Below are 22,190 nucleotides of genomic sequence, written 5' to 3'. Positions count from 1 at the left end.
ACACTCAACACTGCTGTCAAACTAATATGCTTTCCTTAACGTCCTGCTTTTTGTGATGAAGAAAGCGAGATTCGGAGGAAGAAGCTGAAGTCGATCTGTGAGCTAAGCCGCTGTCCTCTTTCTCCATGTTTTGCATGGAAATGGCGGGGAGTCCCACATGACGTTTACTACCAGAAAATTGACTCTCCTGGGGAAGAAGACAGAAGTCAACTTAGGGTGCAAGAAACGAGAAGCTGTGATGGGCTGAATGCCCAGTTCTTGAAGGAACTGTTGCTGTGTTTCTCAGGAGAACAAGGCTTGTTTCAAATGTCTGCAAACTCAAGTTCACACATCAAGATGGTTTATAATCCATACTCAAATAGAGTTGCTCACCACGCCAGGCTTTTCCTTGGTTTCTTATGGGGTCCATCTTTCACTTATATTTTCTTTATTTTCTTAGAGACTAAGGACTGGAGAAAGAGATGTTGGCTGTGGTGGTGTCAGAGCACTGGGGTGATACCTCAGTCTACCCCATTACCGGCCAGGGGCTGCTGCTGACGATGGGCCAGGATAAACTCTGCGGTCCTGCAGAGGTGCTGAGCTCCTCTTGTGGTCAGACCTGTGTAAACTGGGCGAGGAGAAGGTGCAATCTGGGCTACGTTGGCCCCTGTAGCAGTTCCCCATCATGAAAGCTGGGGCAGCTACATCTCAGGTCTGGACGTCCTGGCTGAAGTGCTGTGTGGGAATGTGGGGAGTGGACACACCTTGACATTTCAGGGCAGGTTCTGAGGAGCTTGACAGAATGTGGGGGACCTATTCCCCCAAATTACAAATTGAGATTTAAGATTTAAGTCGTCTGGGCTGACCAGCTGTCCACCTAGCGTTTAACTTATGGTAAACATTAAGTTACTTTACATTAACGTCTTTATTAATAAGTGCAATCCTATATCGTAATAAAATGGGCATCCGTTCGACTCGTTAAATAACCTGGTAAATTCTAGTAAAGCAGATCGACGCGCAGGCTTGAGCTCTCAAGCCCACCCCTTCCAGAGCACAAGCCCCGCCCCCCGCCCCGGGTCAGCGGCGCCCCGCCCGCGCATGCGCAGTCGCCCGGCTGCCCCGCTGATGTTTTGATGTGTGTCTCTCCCAGCTGCTTGTCCGCGCTCTTGGGCACTCCCAGCTTTCTCTCCCTGTGAGCCGGGCACCGCGATCTGAAACCCCGGACACCATGGCTGAACAGGGCTCGGGATCCGCCCCGCCTCCCCAGCACGATGGTAACGACCCCCCGTGTTTAAAGGCTCTTTCCCTTTTCGTGCGTGTGCTGTGGAGAATCAGGCCAGCGGCCTGCACAGCCCCGGGCTCGCCCTGCTGCCCGCGCCCGGCTAGGTAGCTCTCGCTGGCGCGTCGCTAGGCGCATCCTCTCCCTGTGTGACAGTCGCGTGTGGGGCTTTGGCCACCTGATGTTTTCAGATGTTGCCGCGATTTGGAGGTTTTGGGGAGCCTGTCGGGCAAGCGAAGCCGTCTACCCCCTTGCAGGCAGTGGCGCTGAACGGACCGACCTGTCACCGGCTCTTGCTCGCACGCTGGCGGGGGGGGGTTCAGGGTCGCTGGCGGGGCTCTCCGGTTCCCCCCTCTTTCCCGGTTTCTCAGATGCTCTGTTTTTGTCAGATTCGGCAGATGCCGTTACTGGCGGGCCGATACGCTCCTCTCTGTGATCCCGAGGGGCAGGGTGCTTGTTTGCAGTAATGCGATTGAAGGAACGGGCTGAAGACAGAGGAGTGTGACTCGACCCCCGTCAAGTGTGTTTATAAGGGCGACACCATGCACTGCTACCGCATATAACCAGCAGACACGCTGATTAATTCTTGATCCATGCTGCGATATCCTGTGTAGAGCACCGTCTACAGAATTTCCTTTCGTTCATGATGTCGGAAATAATTGAAAGGCGGTTCGGTTGTGCGTCAAAAGCACACATTTAAACATTTACTTTACACTTGTTACTTGATACACTTGTTACGATCCGGTGCAAAACCGAATTGTTCAGTTGGCGGTTTTAAAGACGTTAACACTTTTTATTCCCTGTGAGATTCGTATGGCCTAGCCACTGCGATATACCGCGTAGCTTTAAGAGACATTGTTCCTTTTAAAAACGGAAAGATCTTTAAAATAGGGCTTTTATACACTTGCAGGTTGTCAGCTACTAGAAGTTTTGGCAAGTTTTATAATGTTGCAGGCATAGAAAATGACTCACGTTACAAGCTGTAAACCACAGTGAACTAGAGTATTTTCTAGTATGACTAATAGTACTGTATGTGACATTAGGAGCTGAAGGGTAATTGTTAACTAAAGGTAACAAAGCTATAATTGCAAAAATGATAGCTTTTCACCCTTAGAAGTTAAGGTTGTTAAATGCAATTGCTCTTGTTTCAAAATAAATAAAGTTTATTTTAAAGAAAAAAACATTTGCATATACAGTATAGGAATCATTTTATCTTCAGTTCATGTTAATAGCTAAAACATTGCTAGAAATGATTAGAAGGATACATTTGTATTTACGTCCTTATAACTGTTGATTCCTAAACTAAAAGACACATCTTTAAGGATCTAAGGGAATTGGATATTGTTCCGCCTAAATGGTGCTGCCTTCAGGATTAGATGGGGAAAAAAGTAACCAGATTTTTAGTGAAAAACATTTTTTTAGATGATCCATTGTTTTAGCCCCTAAACAGTCCTGGGATTATACTCATTTATAGACACATTGAAGAGACATCACAGTGAGTTACGGTTAGCACTGCTGTCTCATAGTGTTCGATTCTGGACTGGAACACCTGGTTTGTTGAGCTTGCATGTTCACCTCATGTTCCCTGACTGTCCTGAGAGTGCTCTTGTTTCCTCCAGCCTCTCAACAACAAGCTGGCCAGGGTCATTAGTGTTTCTAAATTACCTGTGTAGAAATACAGCTCAAAATGGAAATGCTTGCCTGTGCTGAAGGATTTGCATTCTGGACATTATGCTAGGCAGGCCTGTCTTGCACCTTGTACTGCTGGGTTAGGTTCCAGGTTGCTTCAGCACTTATCAGGACTATGCTGAGAAGAGAACTATGTCACATAGAAAACATCTATTGATAATGAATAGTTGTGCATTGAAGCACTTGAAGTTAAGGAGTCAACCTTTTCATACCTGTTGGAAAGAGTTGCTTGTCCTGTAGTTAAATGATTGAGAATGGGAATCTCTACAGAGTAAATGTGAATCACAGCACTAGAGCATCTTGATTTTGGTTAAGAGTCATTGGTAAGCTCTGATATTTCAAGAGTGAAACCTAGATACAATTGCTTCTGCTTTTGATATTTGAATGGGGTGGGGTGGGGGGGCTATAGGGTCACAAATAAGTGTCACGTTGTACTCGGAGCACAATGTGCATGACTCATGTATGTCTTCACAGCTTTCCCTGAGCCTTAAGCCTTTCAACAAGCTTCTGGGTTCGACTATTCAGATTAGAATATAATGGTAATAGCAGAATCACTGTAAGGAAATTAACAGCTACTGTCAGACTCACTTCTGCTTCCTCATGAATTGTCCAGTGGGCCCCTAGAATCATTTTGTTTACCCTAAAACTATCTGTGTGTAATATTAGTCCAAGTGTTGTGGTCTGTTTTGGTCTGTTAAAGGTTCTTATCTAATAAAATTTACATCCAGTATTTTCTTGTGCTGTTCCGATTCTAATTTTATCATTTAAAATAACCATTCTTAAAGTAATTATGTATTTTTATGTGCTGTTAACTTGAGTATCTTCCAGCCAGAGAAGGGTTATAAACCCGGGGCTGTAAGACATTGAACAGCAATTTTTGAATCAAAAACAAGACAAACTTTTAAATGTTTAGAGTTTTTAATACGCCTCAGAAGGCGTTTTGAGGTGTATTTTTAACAGTTGAGTTCCAAATAAATGTAATGATAGTGACGGATGTTGTTCTAGTCCATTGTTCAGTCTTAGTGGAGTGGGCAACAACAGTTTGTTGCTGTTTTCATTGCGTGTGTCAGCTCCTAACTGCTGGTCCCAGTCATGCTAAATAATTCAGTGTTTCTGCAGGACTGTGGGCTTCTAAACCACAGTGTCAGTAACATACTGTACATTGTATGCATTAAACAGTACCTCCAAAAGGCTTGGAAATCCACAGGGAATCATGCATTAGGAATATTAAAGGAGGCGAATTTTCAAACAGAGTGGACAGTTTCATTTTTTTCTTAAATCAGTCATGTTTGCTTTTCCATCTTCTTTAAAAATGTAGAAATTTCATTTATAGCAAATGCAGAGCACTTGCTGCTATTTTTTTTAAATACCACCGTAGTGTTGTTTATTCCCCAGAAAGTTACAAAAAGGTTTCTGACTGCTCAATGTATTAATTTTTTTTACATTCTTTGTCTTTGCTTCTCTCCACCTCTGTTCATGCAAAATACGGGTTAAATGGGCTCCTCTCATCTGTGACTGTTCCTGTGTTCTTACATCTTGTTTTTCTTGTTTTTGATTTGTCTTTAAAGGTTTGTGCTTTATGTGTACGTTCAGCAGAGCCCTGGGGGATCACAGAGAGGCAGTTTGTTCGGGGCTGATGCATTTAACATTTTTTAATTAGACAGACTTTGGATCAAGATTTTTTTGCTTTATTTAATTCTGTAATCAAAGCCAATGGTCTAGAATACGTGATATGGAATGGAAACCTTGTGTTAAAAAAACAGTAGTTTGTAAAACTCTCCTTTACTCTGAATATAGTCTTTCTGGAATTGGTCTTTTATTGTCTTTAGGTGGGTGGTTGCTGGCTTCAGGGGCAGAGTACATGTGGAATGCCCCTGTGCTGAAATGGAGATGTGAGATGTCTACATTTAGGAAGGAGAATCACTGTTTTTCATGATCCAAATGTTAGTAATGTCATGATATACTTCTCGGACGGCCATGAACAATCCCACTTCCTTCTGGACAACGCCATGATTGAAATTTCACTTCTGTTTATTTTCTTCTTAATTTAGATTTTCTAGGAGAATTGCCAAACAGGAGCGTTATTATTATGTTTTTGAAAGGCCCTGGAATGTTCTAGCATACGATAAACAGCAAGAATTACGTCCAGGGGTCAGGGATCATATTCAGCAGTATGTGACTGTTTTGAGCTGTATTTTACTTGCATTATCAAAATACATTCTGCTGAAGGTTGGCCTGCAATTAGGGATCCTCAGTCTGTCCAGGGCTGCCGTGAGATTACAAGGTCATGAGGGTTGTTCTTTATAAAACACACATAACCAGAAAGGATGCCGTCATAACTAGACTGAGACTGATGTTGTCACTGAATGCGGTGCAATTAATGAGCTCTGCCAGGGTAGGTTAGGAGCTTGTTGGCCTTTGTTGTCTTAATGTTTAGTATGACAGCAACTCCTGTGACTAGCTGGACATCAGCAGGCTTACAGTGATGTCGGCGATAGATGTGTGGCTTCTCCAGTCAGAGATAACTCATGTGGGAGACACTTCAATGTGCATTCTTCAATGAGAATGTGAGGTGCTGTGATAAAGGATCATTTTAGTTATTACGAACACATTCAGGAAAATTTAAATTATTTTAATCTCTCTTGGTAGTTTTAAAATCTTGAGAACCTTTACACATTCTTATCTTGTTTCATGATGATGGAAATACCCCTGTCTTTGCAGAATTAATGTAGTAAGGTCTGCACCATTGTCCATAGCACATCACAGCCTGTGAGTACAAGTCCTCAGACTTATCCAGACATTTCTTGAGTGACGCGTGGGCATCCTTTTTACTAGCATTGCTGGGCAGCTTGTTTCAGGCCCTCACAACCCTTTGTGTAAAATGTGCACCCCGATCTCAGCTTTAAAAGCACCTACTTGTAATTTTCACCTGTCCTCAGGTTTTTGTCTCGCCGTTGATTCTTCAGAAAACCACTGGGTTGATTTTGTCATTGTTTTGAATACTTGAATCAGATGTCTGCCTGGTCTTCTCTTTTCACGACTACAGTGATAGTTTTTTTTTAATATGTCAGTATAGGTACTCTTTCAGCCTGGGATTATGTCTGTTTGCATTTGTCAAGACTGATACCAGAGCAGCAGTATCTTTTTTTCTAGTGACACATTATTTTTCTTGCTACTGTGTTTTATAGTTTCAACATAACATACCTTTACTTACATACTACAGATTGAACTAAGGTGTTTACCTTTTTTTATTGCTTCCAAACATATTCTGACTGAATTGAAATTACACTCCAGAAAAATACGTTTTTCTGCATGCCTTCTTCTGAGAATTAATCTTTCATTAAGAACTTTTATCAAAATCCTTCAGAAAATCTAAATATACAGCACCTTATTGTATTCTTAGTTTATAGCCATTTCTTCTATTGTTTGTTCAGTGAATAATCTAACAAGGTGGTTAAGCATGCTTTTTGACTGTTCTCCAGAACATTATTAACATACTGCACAGATGATTCTCTGGGTTGTTTTTAATTATCTCTCCATAACCTTGCATATAAGAGAAATAAGACATAGGCTGTTTGTATATAATTACCTGGTTTGGTGTTGCCACCCTGTTATGACTGTACTCTGCGTTTTCTAATTGCTCGACTCAGGAAGCTGCTGGAAGGCATTTGTTAGTGGACTTTAAACTTCTCTTGTTCGGTTGGTAGAATATCATCATACCCTGGAGGATTTTTTTTATCTTATGTGCTTCTAGTACCGCTTCAGTAATGATATTATTTAATATAGAACTTTATCTTCTTTGACAAAGTCCTTTCACCTCTGTGAAATATTCGTTTAATCCTTCAGCCATTTCTCTTTTATCATCTCAAGTGTTCCCGTTTCTGAGACACAATCATTTCACTTTTGTAATACAGAAAAAAACTATTATTTTAGCCTCCGTTATAATATTATATCCTAACTGTGGGCTTTTGTACTATACCTTTTTGCCAACTCATTATACACTTCATGTTTATCTAGGTCACGTTGTTTCTTAATCATTTTATAAAGTGCTGTCTTTTTCAGCTTATTTTTCTTTGTAGATTTATTCATGTCATTTGGGTCCCTGCTTTCTAGCCTTTCATTTGCTTACTCTTGGGATGACTCGGAAGCAGTATATAATAATATATATAATAATAATATAGTATATAATAATATTTAAACTATTGCCATCCAATCTGATTCCATACAGTATGTATCCTATTCCATTCAACTCCTATACTCTCTGTCTTAATATTCTGCTTTCCTGCTGTTATACATATCAAAGTATAGGATATTTCAGACCACATAACCTTGTACATTTAAAATACTCTGTGACTTTCTTTTATGTGATTTGTAATTTTGTGCATGTATGGCATATGATACGTTGAGAAATGTCCAGGAAGGTTTAGTGACAGTTGTTGGGGGCCTTATATACTGTACATGTCAAATCAAATAACATGCCAATTAGCATGCATGTGTACATAAAAAAACAAGCTCTCCGATCTCCCTGCAGTGCAATCACACGGCTGTTTCTCTCTGTTTCTCTAGTGGGAGAGCTACAGCGGCGCCTGGCGGAGCTTGAACAGGAGCTGAAGCTCAAACAGCAGCTGGAGATGGAGTTCAATCAGAAGAGAGCCAAGTTCAAGGAGCTCTACCTGTCCAAGGAAGGTATGCCGCTGTCTGTTTTTTTACACGCTTAGGTAAGAGAGGTGGTATTGGCCTGAAAGCAAATGTCTTCCAGTCTTCTTACATGGGTCCCCTCTTCATGTAGACGGGGGTGCATCACCCAAAGGGGTGGCAGGCCTGGTATGTCTCTTTATGCCTGCAGCACACACATAATGGAGGAAAGAGTTAGATTGGTCTGGTTATGTTAAAAACCTGGAAGCTTGTGTGTGTGAAATGAAATCCTCCAGACACAACCTGCCTCCAGATCTGGAGTTTTGCATTCCCAATCTGTACACTGGGACTCATCAGGCAGCGGGTCAATATGAGCCATAGTAGTGTGATGCTTTGATTCACCTTATTCCTGGGAGGTTGAATCAGAATTTAGCAATTAGTCTTTTTAACTCCTTTGCTTTCACACTGTCTCTTTTGTCCATGCCTCTGTTAATTCTCAGTGCAATCTCCGCTTTCTTTAAAACATCTTCCCCCTCTTCTTTTGTGTTATTCTTGATTCTCCAGCTCTTTCACTATTTCTTTTCTTATCCCTTTCCCCACTGTTCTGTGTTTGTGTAGAGGAGCTGAAGAGGCAGGGGGCTTCCTTGGAGACATCCCAGGTGGAGCTGAGCCGGCTGCAAGCTAAACTAGCAGATGCCCAGGCAGAGATGGAGAATATTAAGGCCGTCGCCACTGTGTCTGAGAGCACGAAACAGGAGGCCATTGACCAGGTGAAGAGGCAGTGGCAGGAGGAGGTGGCCTCACTTCAGGCCATTATGAAAGGTACTGGAGCTGTCCCACTGTCTCTCCGCCAGCACTGTAGCGGGGATCTCCCAGTAGAAAGCATGAATAGTGCTACACTGTCATATCTGTTTTGCAGCATCATCTTCTCGAGATTTATATTAAGTGCATTATTGTAGCAAGCTCACTCAATGCAACATGGAATGCCAGAGGGTAGGAAGTAACATTTGCAAAAAGCAGAGAGTATCCCGCCTTCCTCCTGGGATACTCCCAATTCCCTTGCGACCCTGCACTGGATAAAGCTGTCAGATGATGGATGGATGTTTGCAAATCTATCTAAAAAAGCCTGAAAACTTGTTTTACAAGCAAATTAATGACTTCACTACTGCCTAGATGGCATGGACATTAATGAGTGTTCCTGGATCAGATGGTGATCTTCAGGCGCTCGGCCTACAGTCGAGATTGATCGCTCTAGTTAATCGTGAGCTTGCACCCGCCCGGGTGAAGCCGCGGTCCAGTTTGCCCCTGACGCCGGGTGCCTGTGCCCCTCAGAGACGGTGCGGGACTACGAGCTGCAGTTCCACCAGCGGCTGGAGCAGGAGCGGGCGCAGTGGGCGCAGTACCGCGAGGCCGCTGAGCGGGAGATGGCCGAGCTGCGCCGCCGGCTGTCAGAGGGGCAGCAGGAGGAGAACCTGGAGAACGAGATGAAGAAGGTTGGCGTAGCAACGCTCTCTTAATTTACTCTGAATTACTATGTTACTTACATGACAGTGTCACCTTCATTGATCACATTATTTTCTCTACTACACGTTAATATTATTTTTATTTGTGGAAAAACCTGTTTTCTGTGCAATGTGACATGGTTGTTGAAAGAGTAGCTGGCTTTCTTTCTTCCCCGTGTGATGAGAAGAAGTTGTTGCCTTACATGACATCGGGGCCTTTTTTTTAAAATAAGAAAGTTGTGCCCTGACTTCTGATTGCCTCAGGCCCAAGAGGATGCAGAGAAGCTTCGGTCCGTGGTAATGCCGATGGAACGGGAGATCGCCGCCCTCAAGGCGAAGCTGACTGTGGCAGAAAACAGAGTGAAGGAGCTGGAGGCATCGAAGGTGAGTACGGTAGTGCAAGAAGAAGGCATCTGGCAGCCGTTTTGTCAAGGCACTTCTGACAGCTGGGTTGGCCCTAACAGCAGCTGCAGCTGAGTGCATACAGAAAACTATCATTGTTAATACCAATACATTTGGTTGCTGCTTTTATCCAAAGAGACATACATTTACACCCATTTTATACAGTTGGGTGTTTTGCTGAAGCAATCTGGGTGAAGTACCTTGCTTAAGGGTACAGCTGTTCTCTTGCTTGGGATTTGGACCCAAATCTTGTCCAGAACCTCTCCACTGCTCTTACACACAGTTGTACTACACACAGTTGGGATTAGAATTAGCATAACAGTTTTAAGTTTAATTTCTTTAATCTTTGTAGATGTGCCTTCTGTTTGTGTATTTATGTTTGTGTTATGCTTCAAATAAGTGTAAATAGTGGGCTTACTATAAGGGTGTTTTTACTTCAAATAAAGACAAAGGGTAGTTTGTGGGATTTTTTATAATTGATAATTAAAGTGATGCCTAGATTTTAAAGGACAGGTTAAAAATTAGACAAGGCTGTTTAGCTTGTTTTTGTCATTTTCTGACTATTTCCCTGGTAGGTATTTAATTCAGAAACAACATATACGGGATGTACATAAAGGTATGTGATTTTACCATGACCTCACCCCTGTGTTCATGCGTCTTAGGTGATGGAGATGAATCACGTCCTGGAAGCGGAGAAGTCCTGTCGCACAGATTTGGAGATGTATGTGGCAGTCCTGAACACCCAGAAGTCCGTTCTGCAAGAAGATGCAGAGAAGCTACGCAAAGAACTACATGAAGGTGAATAAAAATGCAATAGAAAATGAGTATTTCTTATCTCATAGTACTGTTGATGTTTGCTCTTGTTATGGAATGCCAACTACAGTAAATCTTAGAAGTTCTAAAACTGGATCTGAGCAGGAAGTGTCCGCTGTGGTATCTTGATGCACAAATGGTGCACTGGGATTATTGCAGATTGTAACATATAACAACCCTCTGCCTTCCATTCAGATTTACTGAGATACACTTCCTCTCCTCAAGAGCTTTAGACTAAACTCAGAATGGAGGTATAGTGTTGCTTCAAGTCAGCCATATGACAGAAGGTGGGGAATGAGAAGTTTTGGCAGATAAGTTTTTAGATAAGTTTCCATGTAGACACACTTATTCTTATTCACTTGACTTATTAAAATAGTTGTGCTGAATGGATGGCCAGCTCCTGGGGCGGTACGGTGGCGCTGCCTAGCAGCCCTGGGGCCCAGGGTTCAGTTCTGCTTCTGGGGTGAAATCTGCGTGGAGTTTGTATGTTTGCATGGGTTTCATTCAGGTGATCTGAAGTCCAAAAACAAACTATTAGGTTTATTGGCCTCTGGGAAGATGGGACAGAGGTGTGAGTTTGTGCATGTCTGCGATGGACAGGCGTCTCGTGTAGGGTGCACCCTGCCTTGTGCCCATTGCTTACTGGGGTAGGCTCCGACTCCCCTGCGACCCTGACCTTGGAAGAAGCGGTTTGAAAATTGGATGGATGGTTCTCTCTTGCTCTAGCAAAACTTTCCATCTTTTTCTGCGTAGTGTCACTCGTTCGGTGGTAAGAGTTCTGGAGCACCAGTCTAATGGGAATTCTCCTTCACAGTTTGTCACTTACTAGAGCTGGAGAGGCAACAGCACAACCAGCTCAAGCACACCTGGCAGCGCGCTAATGACCAGTTCCTGGAGTCCCAGCGACTGCTGATGAGGGACATGCAGCGCATCGAAAGCGTCTTGTCCTCTGAGCAGCTGCGCCAGGTGGAGGAGATGAAGAAGAGAGACCAGGTGTGTTACAGAACAGTTGTCCAGACCCTTCCTCTCGTTGGGCACCACCAATTTAGAGTGCCAAGAATACATTCATTTTGATGCATTAAAACCCCACATCTATAGCCAGGACATGTAATTGAGTTACTGGAAAGTTTGATTAACAGACTCTGCTAATCTCAATAGTGTACAGGACCACCGATTATACTGCCTTTCATGTTATTTAGTGTATGATGGATACAAAGCTCCCCTTTGATTGAGGCTAGTCCATGACTGGTAAATTCTCCCTGAATGAATGTCTATTTACCTGGATTAATTATAGGAAATGGGGTAAAATACCTCTCTTAAGAATACAACAGCAGTAGTGGTATCAGGTATTTGAAGTTTGGGCCCATCAGCCTCTTAAACTAGCTTTTTTTAATGTTTCGTTATGTCTTAAGCTTATTTGCTATCTTAATTTACACACACAGTATTGTTTTAGAGGCATGATGTTTTATTATAGGAGGAGGATGAGCAGCAGATGAGAGCCAAGGGTCTGAAAGACGAAGCAGGGATAGAACAGGCAGAACCAGCTGAAGACTCTCTCGTTACTCTACCTAATGACGAGGTAAAATCAGAATCTTTGTGGATGTAGAAAACTGACGGCATGGAGTTTTTGAAAAGTTATACAGTACTGAACCACCTTTTGTTGGAAAGGAGTGGTGCCCCCGATTGGTGAACTGTTCGTGTTTAAATTACGAATGAACAACAAGCACGCATGGGCTTGCCCTGGGAATGTTTTGGCTAACCACTGGGTTTACAGGCTGAACCTACTCTTGTTTCCAAGTCTAAAAATGAGTTAAATCACAGATGAAGGCAACTAAGGATTTCTAACTACTTCTTTAACAATACTTCTAAGTACCGGTAATTTTTTTCAGCTTCGGGTGGACAGGCGGAATGATAATACGCTTGGGCAGAGAGGTAATATTTCTCCCATAAACCTTGAGAGCGAGCAAACGCTGTAGCGCATTGAAGAGTGACGGAAAGGCAAATCTGCTTGTTCAGAAGGAGTGGATTGGAGTTCATATTGTTAGTGGAGGCGGAAAAAAACCAGGGATATGAACCTGAGGTGTGCTTGAACGCAAATACGAGGGCACCTGATGTGATGGACTGTTCTTGGGTGAATTATGTACTTTTCTTTATTAGGATGGCCTATTCAGTGTCCCAGCGGAGAGGACAAATAGGAGGCATTAATGCATTGTAATCAGGGGTATCTTCTTTTAAGCTAATTTTATTAGTTACATGAGGCACATTTTACTTAAAAATTCCCAATTGTACTCTTGCCGCGTCACCTGCTTCTTTCTCCCACAGTCCAACATCAACCACAGCATCCACAGCTCCCTGCATTCCTTAGACATGGAGCCCATGACCGCTCTGGATGGCTCCGATCTCTTCAAGGAGGGCCTGCGAAGAGCACAGTCCACGGACAGCCTGGGGTCCTCAGGAGGGTCCCTCCAGTCGCGTGGCCTGGGCTGCAACCACAAAGCCAAGTCCGCCAGCAACCTGGACGAGTCTGACTTTGGGCCCCTGGTGGGGGCGGACTGCGGGGGCTCGGAGAACCTTGATACGTCCTCTCTGAGCTCCTTTCAGCTCTCCACGGGGGCATTCCTGCTCACCAAGGACCAGGAAAAGGCCATCAAGGCCATGACCCCCGAGCAGGAGGAGACCGCCTCCCTGCTCTCCAGTATCTCTCAGGCTCCCGACACCGCCTACCTTCCCACTTCTGGCTACAGGCTGGTCAGCGAGAGCGAGTGGAACCTGCTGCAGCAAGAGGTTGGACTTCTCTCTTCTTGATTAATGTTTTTTGTGCACTTTGCAGGCAATACGGAAAGTATACAAAATTTGTGAATGCAGACTGTTGTGATGTGGACAAAATCGATAGCTAGTTAAATTAAATAGGTGAAGTGATCGGGCAGAAATGTCGCCTATGGAGTCAACCATGTATTGGTTGAAAAGTGGAAAGCAAGGGTCGCTTGAAAGAGCAGGAGTTAATTGGTGTGCGTCTGTTATAGTGCAGCAGAGTTGGACGCTTTGGTTGACACCAGAATTGTATATTAATCGTTATTGCAATGCATTTTTCTTACAGGTGAAAAATGCTGGCAGGAAGTTGGGCCGCCGCTGTGATATGTGTTCTAACTATGAAAAGCAGCTGCAGGTCATTCAAGGTCAAGAGGCAGAGACACGTGACCAGGTCTGCCACACCTCACCGCATTTATTTCATCGTTTGGAGTTGCAGTTGCCTTTTCTGTGACTTGGAATAGCCAACAATGACTGCACCTGTGGCGTAATTACAGCCCTGCACCCATACTGCACTAGAATAGAGGAAATTGCACTTCCTCAGAGTTAACATTAAATGTAAATGCTGAAATAACTCGCTTATTAAATTAATGTAATTGTCATGTGTCCCTGTTCTGCACTTTTTTACTGGAGGATGGAATTTGAAAAGTGTAACATAGGTTAGTAATATGAGGAAGCCATTTGGTCCGTCTTGCCTGTTCGGTAGTTAGTAGCTAATTGATCTGAGGATCTAATCCAGCCATTTCTTGAGGAGCCAGGGTCACAGAGCTGGGTGACCCGTTCCATACTACCACAACCCTGTTGTTTTCAGAGGTTGGGGTGTTGTTATGCTGTTGCATAATATTATCCCCCACTGTTTAATGTCCAAATTCATATCTTCCAGTATCTTTTGCCACCCACACCTTACAGTATTAACATGATTTAAACTTTACAGTTATGAGTTCAAAGATTTAACCACTGCTGCTTCTTTTACGAACTCTTTAGTTGAGAGTGATTGGTTTCCTAATAACATTCAAAGAGTGCGCAAGTTAAAAATTGATCTCATTGCACGTCTTTCTGTCACTTTTAATCCTAGGTGAAGAAGTTACAGGTGATGCTTCGACAGGCCAATGACCAATTGGAGAAAACCATGAGTGAGAAGCAGGAACTGGAGGAATCTGTGAAACAGAGCAGCGAGGAGACCAGTGCCAAGGTCAGCACCAGTCACCCGTGCACTCCTACAGAATGTGTACTGACACCTTAACTGTTCTATGCGGTGGTAGTAGCATTTAATGACAAGTACTTGTTAACTGTGTATGTAATGTACCTAGCAATTTTTATCTTGACAAATAGTAGATCATGTCACATCTAATCCAGTGTATCCACAGTCTGGCGTAAAAGCAATGTTAGTCACTACTAATGTTAGTCACATTAACACTTGTCTCACACACAGCTACAGTATGTTTGTATTATTATTTTTATTATCGGCTTAGAAGTCGGAATATAATGTAAAGGTTTTACTTACTGGAAACTTTCTTTTTGAAGAGTAAAAACAAGAAATCAACAGTTCAGTGATGCTTCAGCTATTGCAGGTGGTTTCCAGATGGTTCTGCCTACCTCTTCATGTCATGTGTTATAGGCATGTAATTCAGTGTGGAAACGACAGCGTATTTTCATGCTGATTTTCCCTGACCTCGGGGTGATTTGCAGGTCTCCACACTAATGCAGAAGGTCCAGGAGTCCGAGGCAGTTCTCAGCCATCTGAAGCAGGCTTTGGTACAAGCCAAGAGAAGCACGCAGGACCAGATGGTGAGTTTCAGATTCTTATCATCCTATCACTGAGAGAGTAGTACGTTATTCCAAAAACCGGAAATTAATTTAACTGTCAACATTTGTCTGCTTGTTAATTTCCTCTTTGCTCTGTGCATTTTCTGTACTTGCAAAAATCTCCCAGCGAGAAAAATGGATAGTTGTAAGCTTGGTATCTGACTGCTAGCATGCTTTGAAATGCAAAACACATTTAAAAATATGTTAACATATTGAAGAACATGGAACATACTGAATAGTCCCATGACTGTAGCGGTATGAGCAATTTCTGTGAGCGCTGTCTGTCCACGCAGGCTGTCCTGACACAGTCCCGGGAGCAGGTGGCAGAGGAGCTCAGTCGACTGCAGAGAGAGAACGAGAGCTTGCAGGGGAAACACCGGCTACACTTGAGTCTTCAGCAGCAAGAGGACTTCAGGATGCCCTCGTCAGTGCAGGTATGCCATTGTGTCATTTTCATTCATACTGTCAGCTTTAAAACATAGGAACAACGAGGTCCAGAGGGTCAAATAAAAACTGAAGAGAAGCACTGAAACTTATTCTCATGGTTTCCATTGGACACAGTGTTTTTAGAGGTAATGGCTTAAAGATGCTGTTGACTCAAGCATTTTCAAGTAGTATCCTAAACACATTTCGGAAACCTGTAGAGAACAAACACATTCATACAGCTAATTAGATACTTAGATCCATTTATTAACTAAGAGGCATGGAAGGAAAGGGCAAAAGCTAAGACATTGAGACTTTGATCGAAAAACATGAAAGCACCATCCTCCAAGGAAAATCAAGTCTTGTCTGTCCGCTGTTTCAGGAACTGCAGGCTCTGGTGTTGCAGTACAGGGAGGACATTGTGGCAGTGCGCACAGCAGCTGATCACTTGGAGGAGAAGTTGAAGGCGGAAATTCTCTTCCTGAAGGAGCAAATCCAGGCAGAACAGTGCCTCAAAGAAAACATGGAGGAGACTCTGCAGCTAGAAATCGAGGGCTGCAAGGAAGAGATTGGTGAGTCTAAACGGGATTTCTCTTCAAGAGCAGGTGTCACACTAGCAAGGATAGTTGTACTGTAAGAGTACAGGGATTATTATTGCAGACAAGGAAAAACAAAGGGAAAAAAGACAATAAATTTCCTTTTAGATCCAAAACCTGAGTCGTATGGCTTTGTGAGCCTCACTTGTGTTTTTAGTGTTCTTCTTTGTTAGTGTTCATAATAGCTATACTTACGTCATTCAGTTCAAATTGTCAGACAGTGTGTATTTCTTCTTTTGCGATAATAAATGTCAATACTTCCAATACTTTGTAGTAAGTGATTTCCCCATGAAATAAATAGTCTAGTTCTGTACAGTGTAGCTCTCCTGGTACCTGTGATAATGTCACCAGGGCCTTGGTCATCTAATACATCTCTTAAACTCTTCATCTTTTTATCGTTTTCCCTAAAATCTCTTTTTTTCCTTTCCTTTCCGTCCCTTGGTGACTCTTGATCAGACATCTTGGAAGGTATGAACCAAGCCAGCACTGAAACTGGCTTTGGCTTTGTGTGTTTTTGCCATAGACTGTAGGCATCTTGCTATTAATAACCTAATTAACAAAGTATACCTCCTGTTGGAAGAAACATCATAACTGAGTTCCTTAAAGGTATTTTCACACCCTGTGTGCTGTGGAGCACCAAGCTGCCACTGTTTCACTACAGTCTTGACTCTTTTCTTTACTTGTTGTGACAGTCACTTTGTTTCCCATTGATAAATGATGTTGCTCATGTGTATCAGTGTTGACTTCCTCTGTGTAGGCGTACCACATGTTGAGCAAGCCAGGGATGACAAATTGGTATTTTTGTCTCTGCTTTCAGCCCCCCTTCTTCCCTAGAAACTTTTAAAAAAATTGCAAGGGGGTTCCCTTCTCTTCCAGGAAGCCAAACACACCTTGAAAGAAATATTTCCTTGGCTGCTCTCTTCCTCTGTGAGCAAATCAAATCAATAAAAACGACCAAACTGATGTGGATCCCTGTCTCAAACAGGGAAGGAAGACACTTCTTTGTTTGAAGTGCTGGGTTTATATATCTTTGATCAGCTGTTTCCTTGTGAACATTAAAAACCAGAAAAGTAGCCAGCTGAAACTTCAGAATTAGAAGTGAATTCTACAAGATTGGATGACCTGCTTTCTGATCCAGATCATGCATAGTAGCAGCTTCAGAGGAAATACAGAACTGTACACATGGGCTTCGATGCCATGTGCTGGGTGTGAAAATACCAGTAGACACTTCCTCATTGTGCTTCTGTCACTGCTCTTTGTTTCTAAAACCTGTTTAAATTAACAGTTCTACAGATCTGACAATGTCAGGACCTTGTGAAAAAGTTGATTTGTGTAAGAAAAGGTTTTTTTTTTGTGTTGAGCAATGTTGGAAAAGGACTTTAAGAACTCCCAACAGCATGGGAATCTATTTTTATTTAAAAACAAGGAGGCACACAGAAATTCAGCAGCCATCTGCTGAAAGACAACCAGAGCAGCACAAGGAGAAGGGTGAAAGAGTGGGGCGAGTGCTGTACAGAGCGGGGGTCCAGGCTCCGCTCGCGGGTAGCGATAGCCGAGTGCTTCCTGCGCCGGTCGATCTCAGCAGGGGTTTGATGGGCTGGAATTCTTAAAAAGTCTCCAAAGGGAACCTGACCTGTTTATGCTTTAGGGTTACTGGCTTTATTTCCGGTTCAGGGTGCACCGTGATTGACTAGATGACACATCTCTGTGCATCTCTTTGGTTTGTCTTGCGTTCAGCGCAGGGGTTAAGTGCACAGCGAGGATCTCCATGCTTCTTTCACACGCCATTAACTTTTGCTCTCATGTTCTAAGATTCACTGCCGTTTTGCAAGCGGGCTGAGCAGTTTACGATACTTTATGGAGTAACAAGTTGCATCCCAAACTTTGTAGAGTAGATGACTTTTTCGTTCAGTAACATTCAAAAAGAACATCTTACAAAATTGCCATTTCACTCTTGTTTGTACTCTGCAGCCTCCTTCTCCAGCTTGAAAACGGAGCTGGAACGAGTGAAAACAGAAAAGGGGCAGGTGAGGCAAACCTGGGGTTTGTTAAACACTCTATTCCCTGGAAGTATCTTGCTAAAGGCTGAAAAACTTTAGAATAGTTGGAATAATGTCCAACTATAACTTTGGTTATATTATTCTGGACATTATTCCAACTATTCTAAAGCCGATTTTTAAAGGTACAGATGATTCAAGCTACAGCAGGTCTAAAATGAAAATGTAGTGACTGGAGAGATGAATATTACATTGGGATATTAATGAAATAGGAAATGTCATACAGAACTTGCGTGCAGCGAAAGCCAGTTGGAAGGATTTGAGTTTACAACCTGTAATGGAAATATCAATGAATTAAAGAAGTAATAATTAATTATTGTGGTGTTTGAAGTGAAGCTCTTAGGGATCATCCTGTCTATCTCCTGGCAGCTGGAGAGCAGCCTGTCAGAGAAGACGCAGCAGCTGGAGAAACTTCAGGGACTCAGGAGCAAATTGGAAGAGCAGCTGAAGGAAGCCAACAGCACAAAGGTCAGTGGGGGTAAAGGTGGTGGCTGCACAGAGTTGTGTAAGAGTGGAGTTGTCACACCTGACCCTAGAGCAGACAAGGCCATTTCTTCTTCTGTTAGTTTTTAAAGGCCTTCCTGTCGATTGTTTTGGTATCATACTTATTTTAAAAAATTACCACAAAAAGGTAATTGCTCAAAAGTTTTTTGTTTCCATATTGTATTGAGAATTTTTGGTCGCTGTTTGTGTGCAGAAGAATTTGCCTCTCCTTCATGGGCTGACTTGAAGAAGAGCAGTTTGTACATTTACCAGATCTCTCCCTTCCCTTTTTACTGTTTAATAAATAGTTGGTTGAACATCTCCCCTGGACCTCATTTTGATTTTGGAAACCAAGTATTTTGTTTGCTATTAATTAAAAAGAGAAATAAATATAATGGGTGTTGGTCAGGGGGGTTAAAGATTTCTTCCTCAAATAGGAAAAACTTAAATTAAGAAATCATAATAATAACCTATTAGGGAGATCTTTATAGATCTCTTGCAAATGAACAGACTGCATGTTATAGCAGTTGAGCAATGCAGCACAAGAGAGGTCTTGCCATACTGTGGTGTGCTGGTTGGTTTCAGGCAGCCCTGGAGAGCCAGGTGCTTGATGAGAAGGATAAAGCCCAGAGGCTGCAAACAGAGCTGGATGTCAGTGAACAGGTCCAGAGAGACTTTGTCAAGCTTTCACAGACTCTACAGGTAACCTCCTACACTTTGAAAGTTCAGGTTGTTCCTGTTTCTTTAGTAGTGTAGACTGACCCTCATATGTTGTCTTGTTTTGTGGCTCCTTTCTGTATAATGTTATGACATTTTTTGTGTAAACTGAGAAGTAATGTGTCACAGATTCCCGCTGTATTTTGGTTGTACCATGATGTCCCTCGTTCCTGGTAGGTCCAGTTGGAGCGTATCCGCCAGGCAGACTGCTTGGAGCGAGTCCGTGCCATCCTAAACGATACCAACCTGACGGACATCAGCCAGCTTCCTGAGACATGATGATGCCCTTGGCCTCCTCCAGACCGATGCCTGCCTGCCCCAGTATTGTACCCTTTCTCTCCTTTTAGAGGAACCGGGGGGGCAAAGCTGACACTTGTGGGCCTGGTGGAAAGAGATTTTTAAAATAACAATATTAAACAAAGTTAAAACAAAAGGAAAAAAACGAATGCAACACAACTGTCCCTGTCCCGGAATAAATGAGAAATGCAGGCTGGTGGTGCGGAGAACACTAATGAGACACAATGTTTGAATAAGAAATAAGGTAGGACAGGCGCAGTTGGAACCTGCCTGTGTGTCTGTGAGAAGTGGCGGTGGGCTGCTCTGGTGAGGGTTTCCTCTGCTGTGTTGTTTTTAGCACAGGAGCTCTGTAATTCTTCTGTCTTTTGTGCAAGCAAGAGTTCCATGGACCGGCAGATCTCTCTCAATCGTAGTTCTTTTGCTGTCTGGCTCCTGCTGAAAGAGGACAACACGAGACTAAACTGACCAGCTAATGAAGGAGTCCCAAATGGAACACTTGTAAACAAAATCTATATGCTATATTGTTTTGATGAAGTAATAACTTTGCTCTACAAACAAAACGTAACTGGACTCTCTCATGTCCCATAATGTCCATTTGTGATTTAAGAAGGTTTGTATTATGCATTTTTTGTCTTAAATGTTCATTTCAGAAATGACCGGTCGTACAAAGTCGCATTTGCATTACAACTCAATTGCCAGGGAGAAAATATGTCTGGTTTGGTTTTGTATACCTCTCCCTTATAGTTGTCTCTGTGTCCACATTAAGACTAACATTAATAAACGGCCTTCCTAGTGTATTAAGGTTATGGTATCAGCACAGATATTAAGAAGGTTTACCCTTCATTGCGCTCTTGTCTCTACTAAATAATGACGGGCATATCATGTTGTGTGCATAAATAGTCCTAATGTGGAATATTTCAGATGTTCATTCCACTTTGGTGCACTTCTCAAGTGGTTTAATTATGTGGGAAATCTGGATGGTCCACTTTGAGATTACTATCAGTTTTAAATTTGAACATAATCTGGTGAAGCAGGCTTTGGAAGCACAGTCCTTGCATTTCACACAAGTAGTATGTACAGTGATATCTGTTTGTTTCTGATATGCTAACAGACATATTAGGACAAAAAGTGGAAACTGGAGCTCGAGCTAGCAAGAGAGGCCAGGGCACACTGGATCATGTCCAGACTGTCAGATCTGTGCTCATGGAGGAGACATTCTGACAAGTAGATATTGGAGCTTGAATTCTGCATCATTAACATTGCTATACAGCAGGTCCTCTGTAAGGAAACTGTGCTGATAGAATGTACATGTTCTTGAAATGTCTTGCAATAGACTGTCAAGCCTGACAAGCACTTAAAGAGCAAAGAACTCCTAAAATTTTTTATTTACCTTACCAACTTTTTGTGTCGTTGCCGATGTATTCTTTTCATCATCAAGCAGTTTCCTGGTTTAGATGTTTCATACAGTTTTGCAACAGTTGTGGATACAGACCCTAAATTAGATGATTAAATTAGTGGGGCAGTGCAACTCCGGACTTCAGTGACTGGGATCCTGCAGGTTTTACAGTTCTTTGGAAATCAGGAGCTTTTTTTTAAAGAAGTCCTATCTGTATTTTCTTGTTTTTCAGAGATGAACATCTCCCACCTTATCTAGCAAACTATATACCTCCTGAAAATACTTTTCAAAGCTCAGATGAATTAACATGGATCATATCATAGACCTAACATTATTCAAATGGCAGGCATTGTTCAACACTAATCTCCTTTTCCTCAATATTTTCTGCACAACATGTACAATGAAAAACAGGACAATTCAGATAAAAGACTGTTTTATACTGGGGTGTTTGGGTTAAACATTCAGATGTATTTGTGCCCCACTTGGCTAAATATACCAGATTTTCAACCATAAATGTCACAAGCAGTAGAGATGGGACTCTGGTTAATAATTAGCAGAGAGTACATTTTGCTGGGAAATCAAGTCTTAGTCTTTAGAAGTAAAGTTTTGGCATTCTAAAAAATGTTTCAAGTAAAAATGCTGTGGTGCTGAGGTAATTGTCTGGCCTGGTTTGTGCTCATAACATTGGATTGTGATCTTTAAGGCATTTAACAAGGATGTTTATTTTCTACAATAGCAATAAGAAGCAAAAAAATAAGGTATTTTATATTTTTTCCTAAAAAATCATCCTGATGAAAAACAAGAATCATCTTAAAAGTGTGTATTGTCTGATTTGTTTCCTGGGTTATTCTATGACGCTGTTTCTACTAGGTTTGCACATTTAGAGAAGAAAATGTCTCATTGAACGAGCCCAAGCCAAATGAAAAGCATGAGTTTAATTAGGGAAATTAAATCTGTCGCTCTGCACTGGTTAATTAATCTGTTTGGCTTTGACCAGCTATTTTTGAAAGCTAGATGTCCTAGAATAATTACCATAGGTGACAAAGCAGTCAAAGCAGAAGCTTTAATTCACATATTACATGCAATAAGAGATACAACAAGTACAACACTAAAGTTTTGTTTAAATGCTAAAAAAATACAGATCTAATTATGTTATTAGAAAAAATGAGATGCATATTTTGAGGGAAATATTGAATTTTTGCCTCATTTTTCAGTTTGTGTGCATGCTCCCATTTGTTTCCAGGGCTTTTTTTCTTGCTGAACTGTGGCTGTGTTTTACAGCCGATACAGACCTTCAGCACCTGAATT

At 42.3% G+C, this 22,190-nt stretch overlaps 1 protein-coding gene across 2 annotated transcripts; it reads left to right on the top strand.

Annotated features, from left to right (window-relative positions):
• The first annotated feature begins 1,095 nt into the window (after nucleotides 1–1,095).
• Nucleotides 1,096–20,287, top strand: rabep1 (rabaptin, RAB GTPase binding effector protein 1). 2 transcript variants are annotated; one of them, XM_088906824.1, is made up of 18 exons: nucleotides 1,096–1,253; nucleotides 7,514–7,633; nucleotides 8,201–8,404; nucleotides 8,915–9,075; nucleotides 9,349–9,468; nucleotides 10,149–10,284; nucleotides 11,114–11,292; nucleotides 11,774–11,878; nucleotides 12,622–13,083; nucleotides 13,397–13,501; nucleotides 14,183–14,299; nucleotides 14,797–14,895; nucleotides 15,207–15,347; nucleotides 15,719–15,908; nucleotides 17,904–17,959; nucleotides 18,359–18,457; nucleotides 19,058–19,174; nucleotides 19,367–20,287. In XM_088906824.1, the coding sequence occupies exons 1-18, from the start codon at nucleotides 1,208–1,210 to the stop codon at nucleotides 19,466–19,468; spliced, it is 2,559 nt and encodes an 852-aa protein (XP_088762950.1). In that variant the 5' UTR covers nucleotides 1,096–1,207; the 3' UTR covers nucleotides 19,469–20,287. The 2 variants fall into 2 exon arrangements, with proteins under 2 accessions (XP_088762950.1, XP_088762951.1); XM_088906825.1 differs by lacking the exon at nucleotides 19,058–19,174.
• Nucleotides 20,288–22,190: the final 1,903 nt, after the last annotated feature.

This window comes from Atractosteus spatula, chromosome 27 (genome assembly GCF_055471065.1).
Source record: "Atractosteus spatula isolate fAtrSpa1 chromosome 27, fAtrSpa1.hap1, whole genome shotgun sequence".
NCBI lineage: Eukaryota > Metazoa > Chordata > Actinopteri > Semionotiformes > Lepisosteidae > Atractosteus > Atractosteus spatula.
Note: the sequence above shows the minus strand (reverse complement) of the source record. Positions and strands in the feature narration are given on the sequence as shown.

Excerpts from the sequence above, each read along its gene's own strand:
- rabep1 (XM_088906824.1), top strand. The coding sequence starts at position 1,208 with ATGGCTGAACAGGGCTCGGGATCCGCCCCGCCTCCCCAGCACGATG. Across the intron at positions 13,502-14,182 it reads AGGCAGAGACACGTGACCAG|GTGAAGAAGTTACAGGTGAT; the intron begins GTCTGCCACACC and ends TTTTAATCCTAG. Across the intron at positions 18,458-19,057 it reads AGGAAGCCAACAGCACAAAG|GCAGCCCTGGAGAGCCAGGT; the intron begins GTCAGTGGGGGT and ends GGTTGGTTTCAG.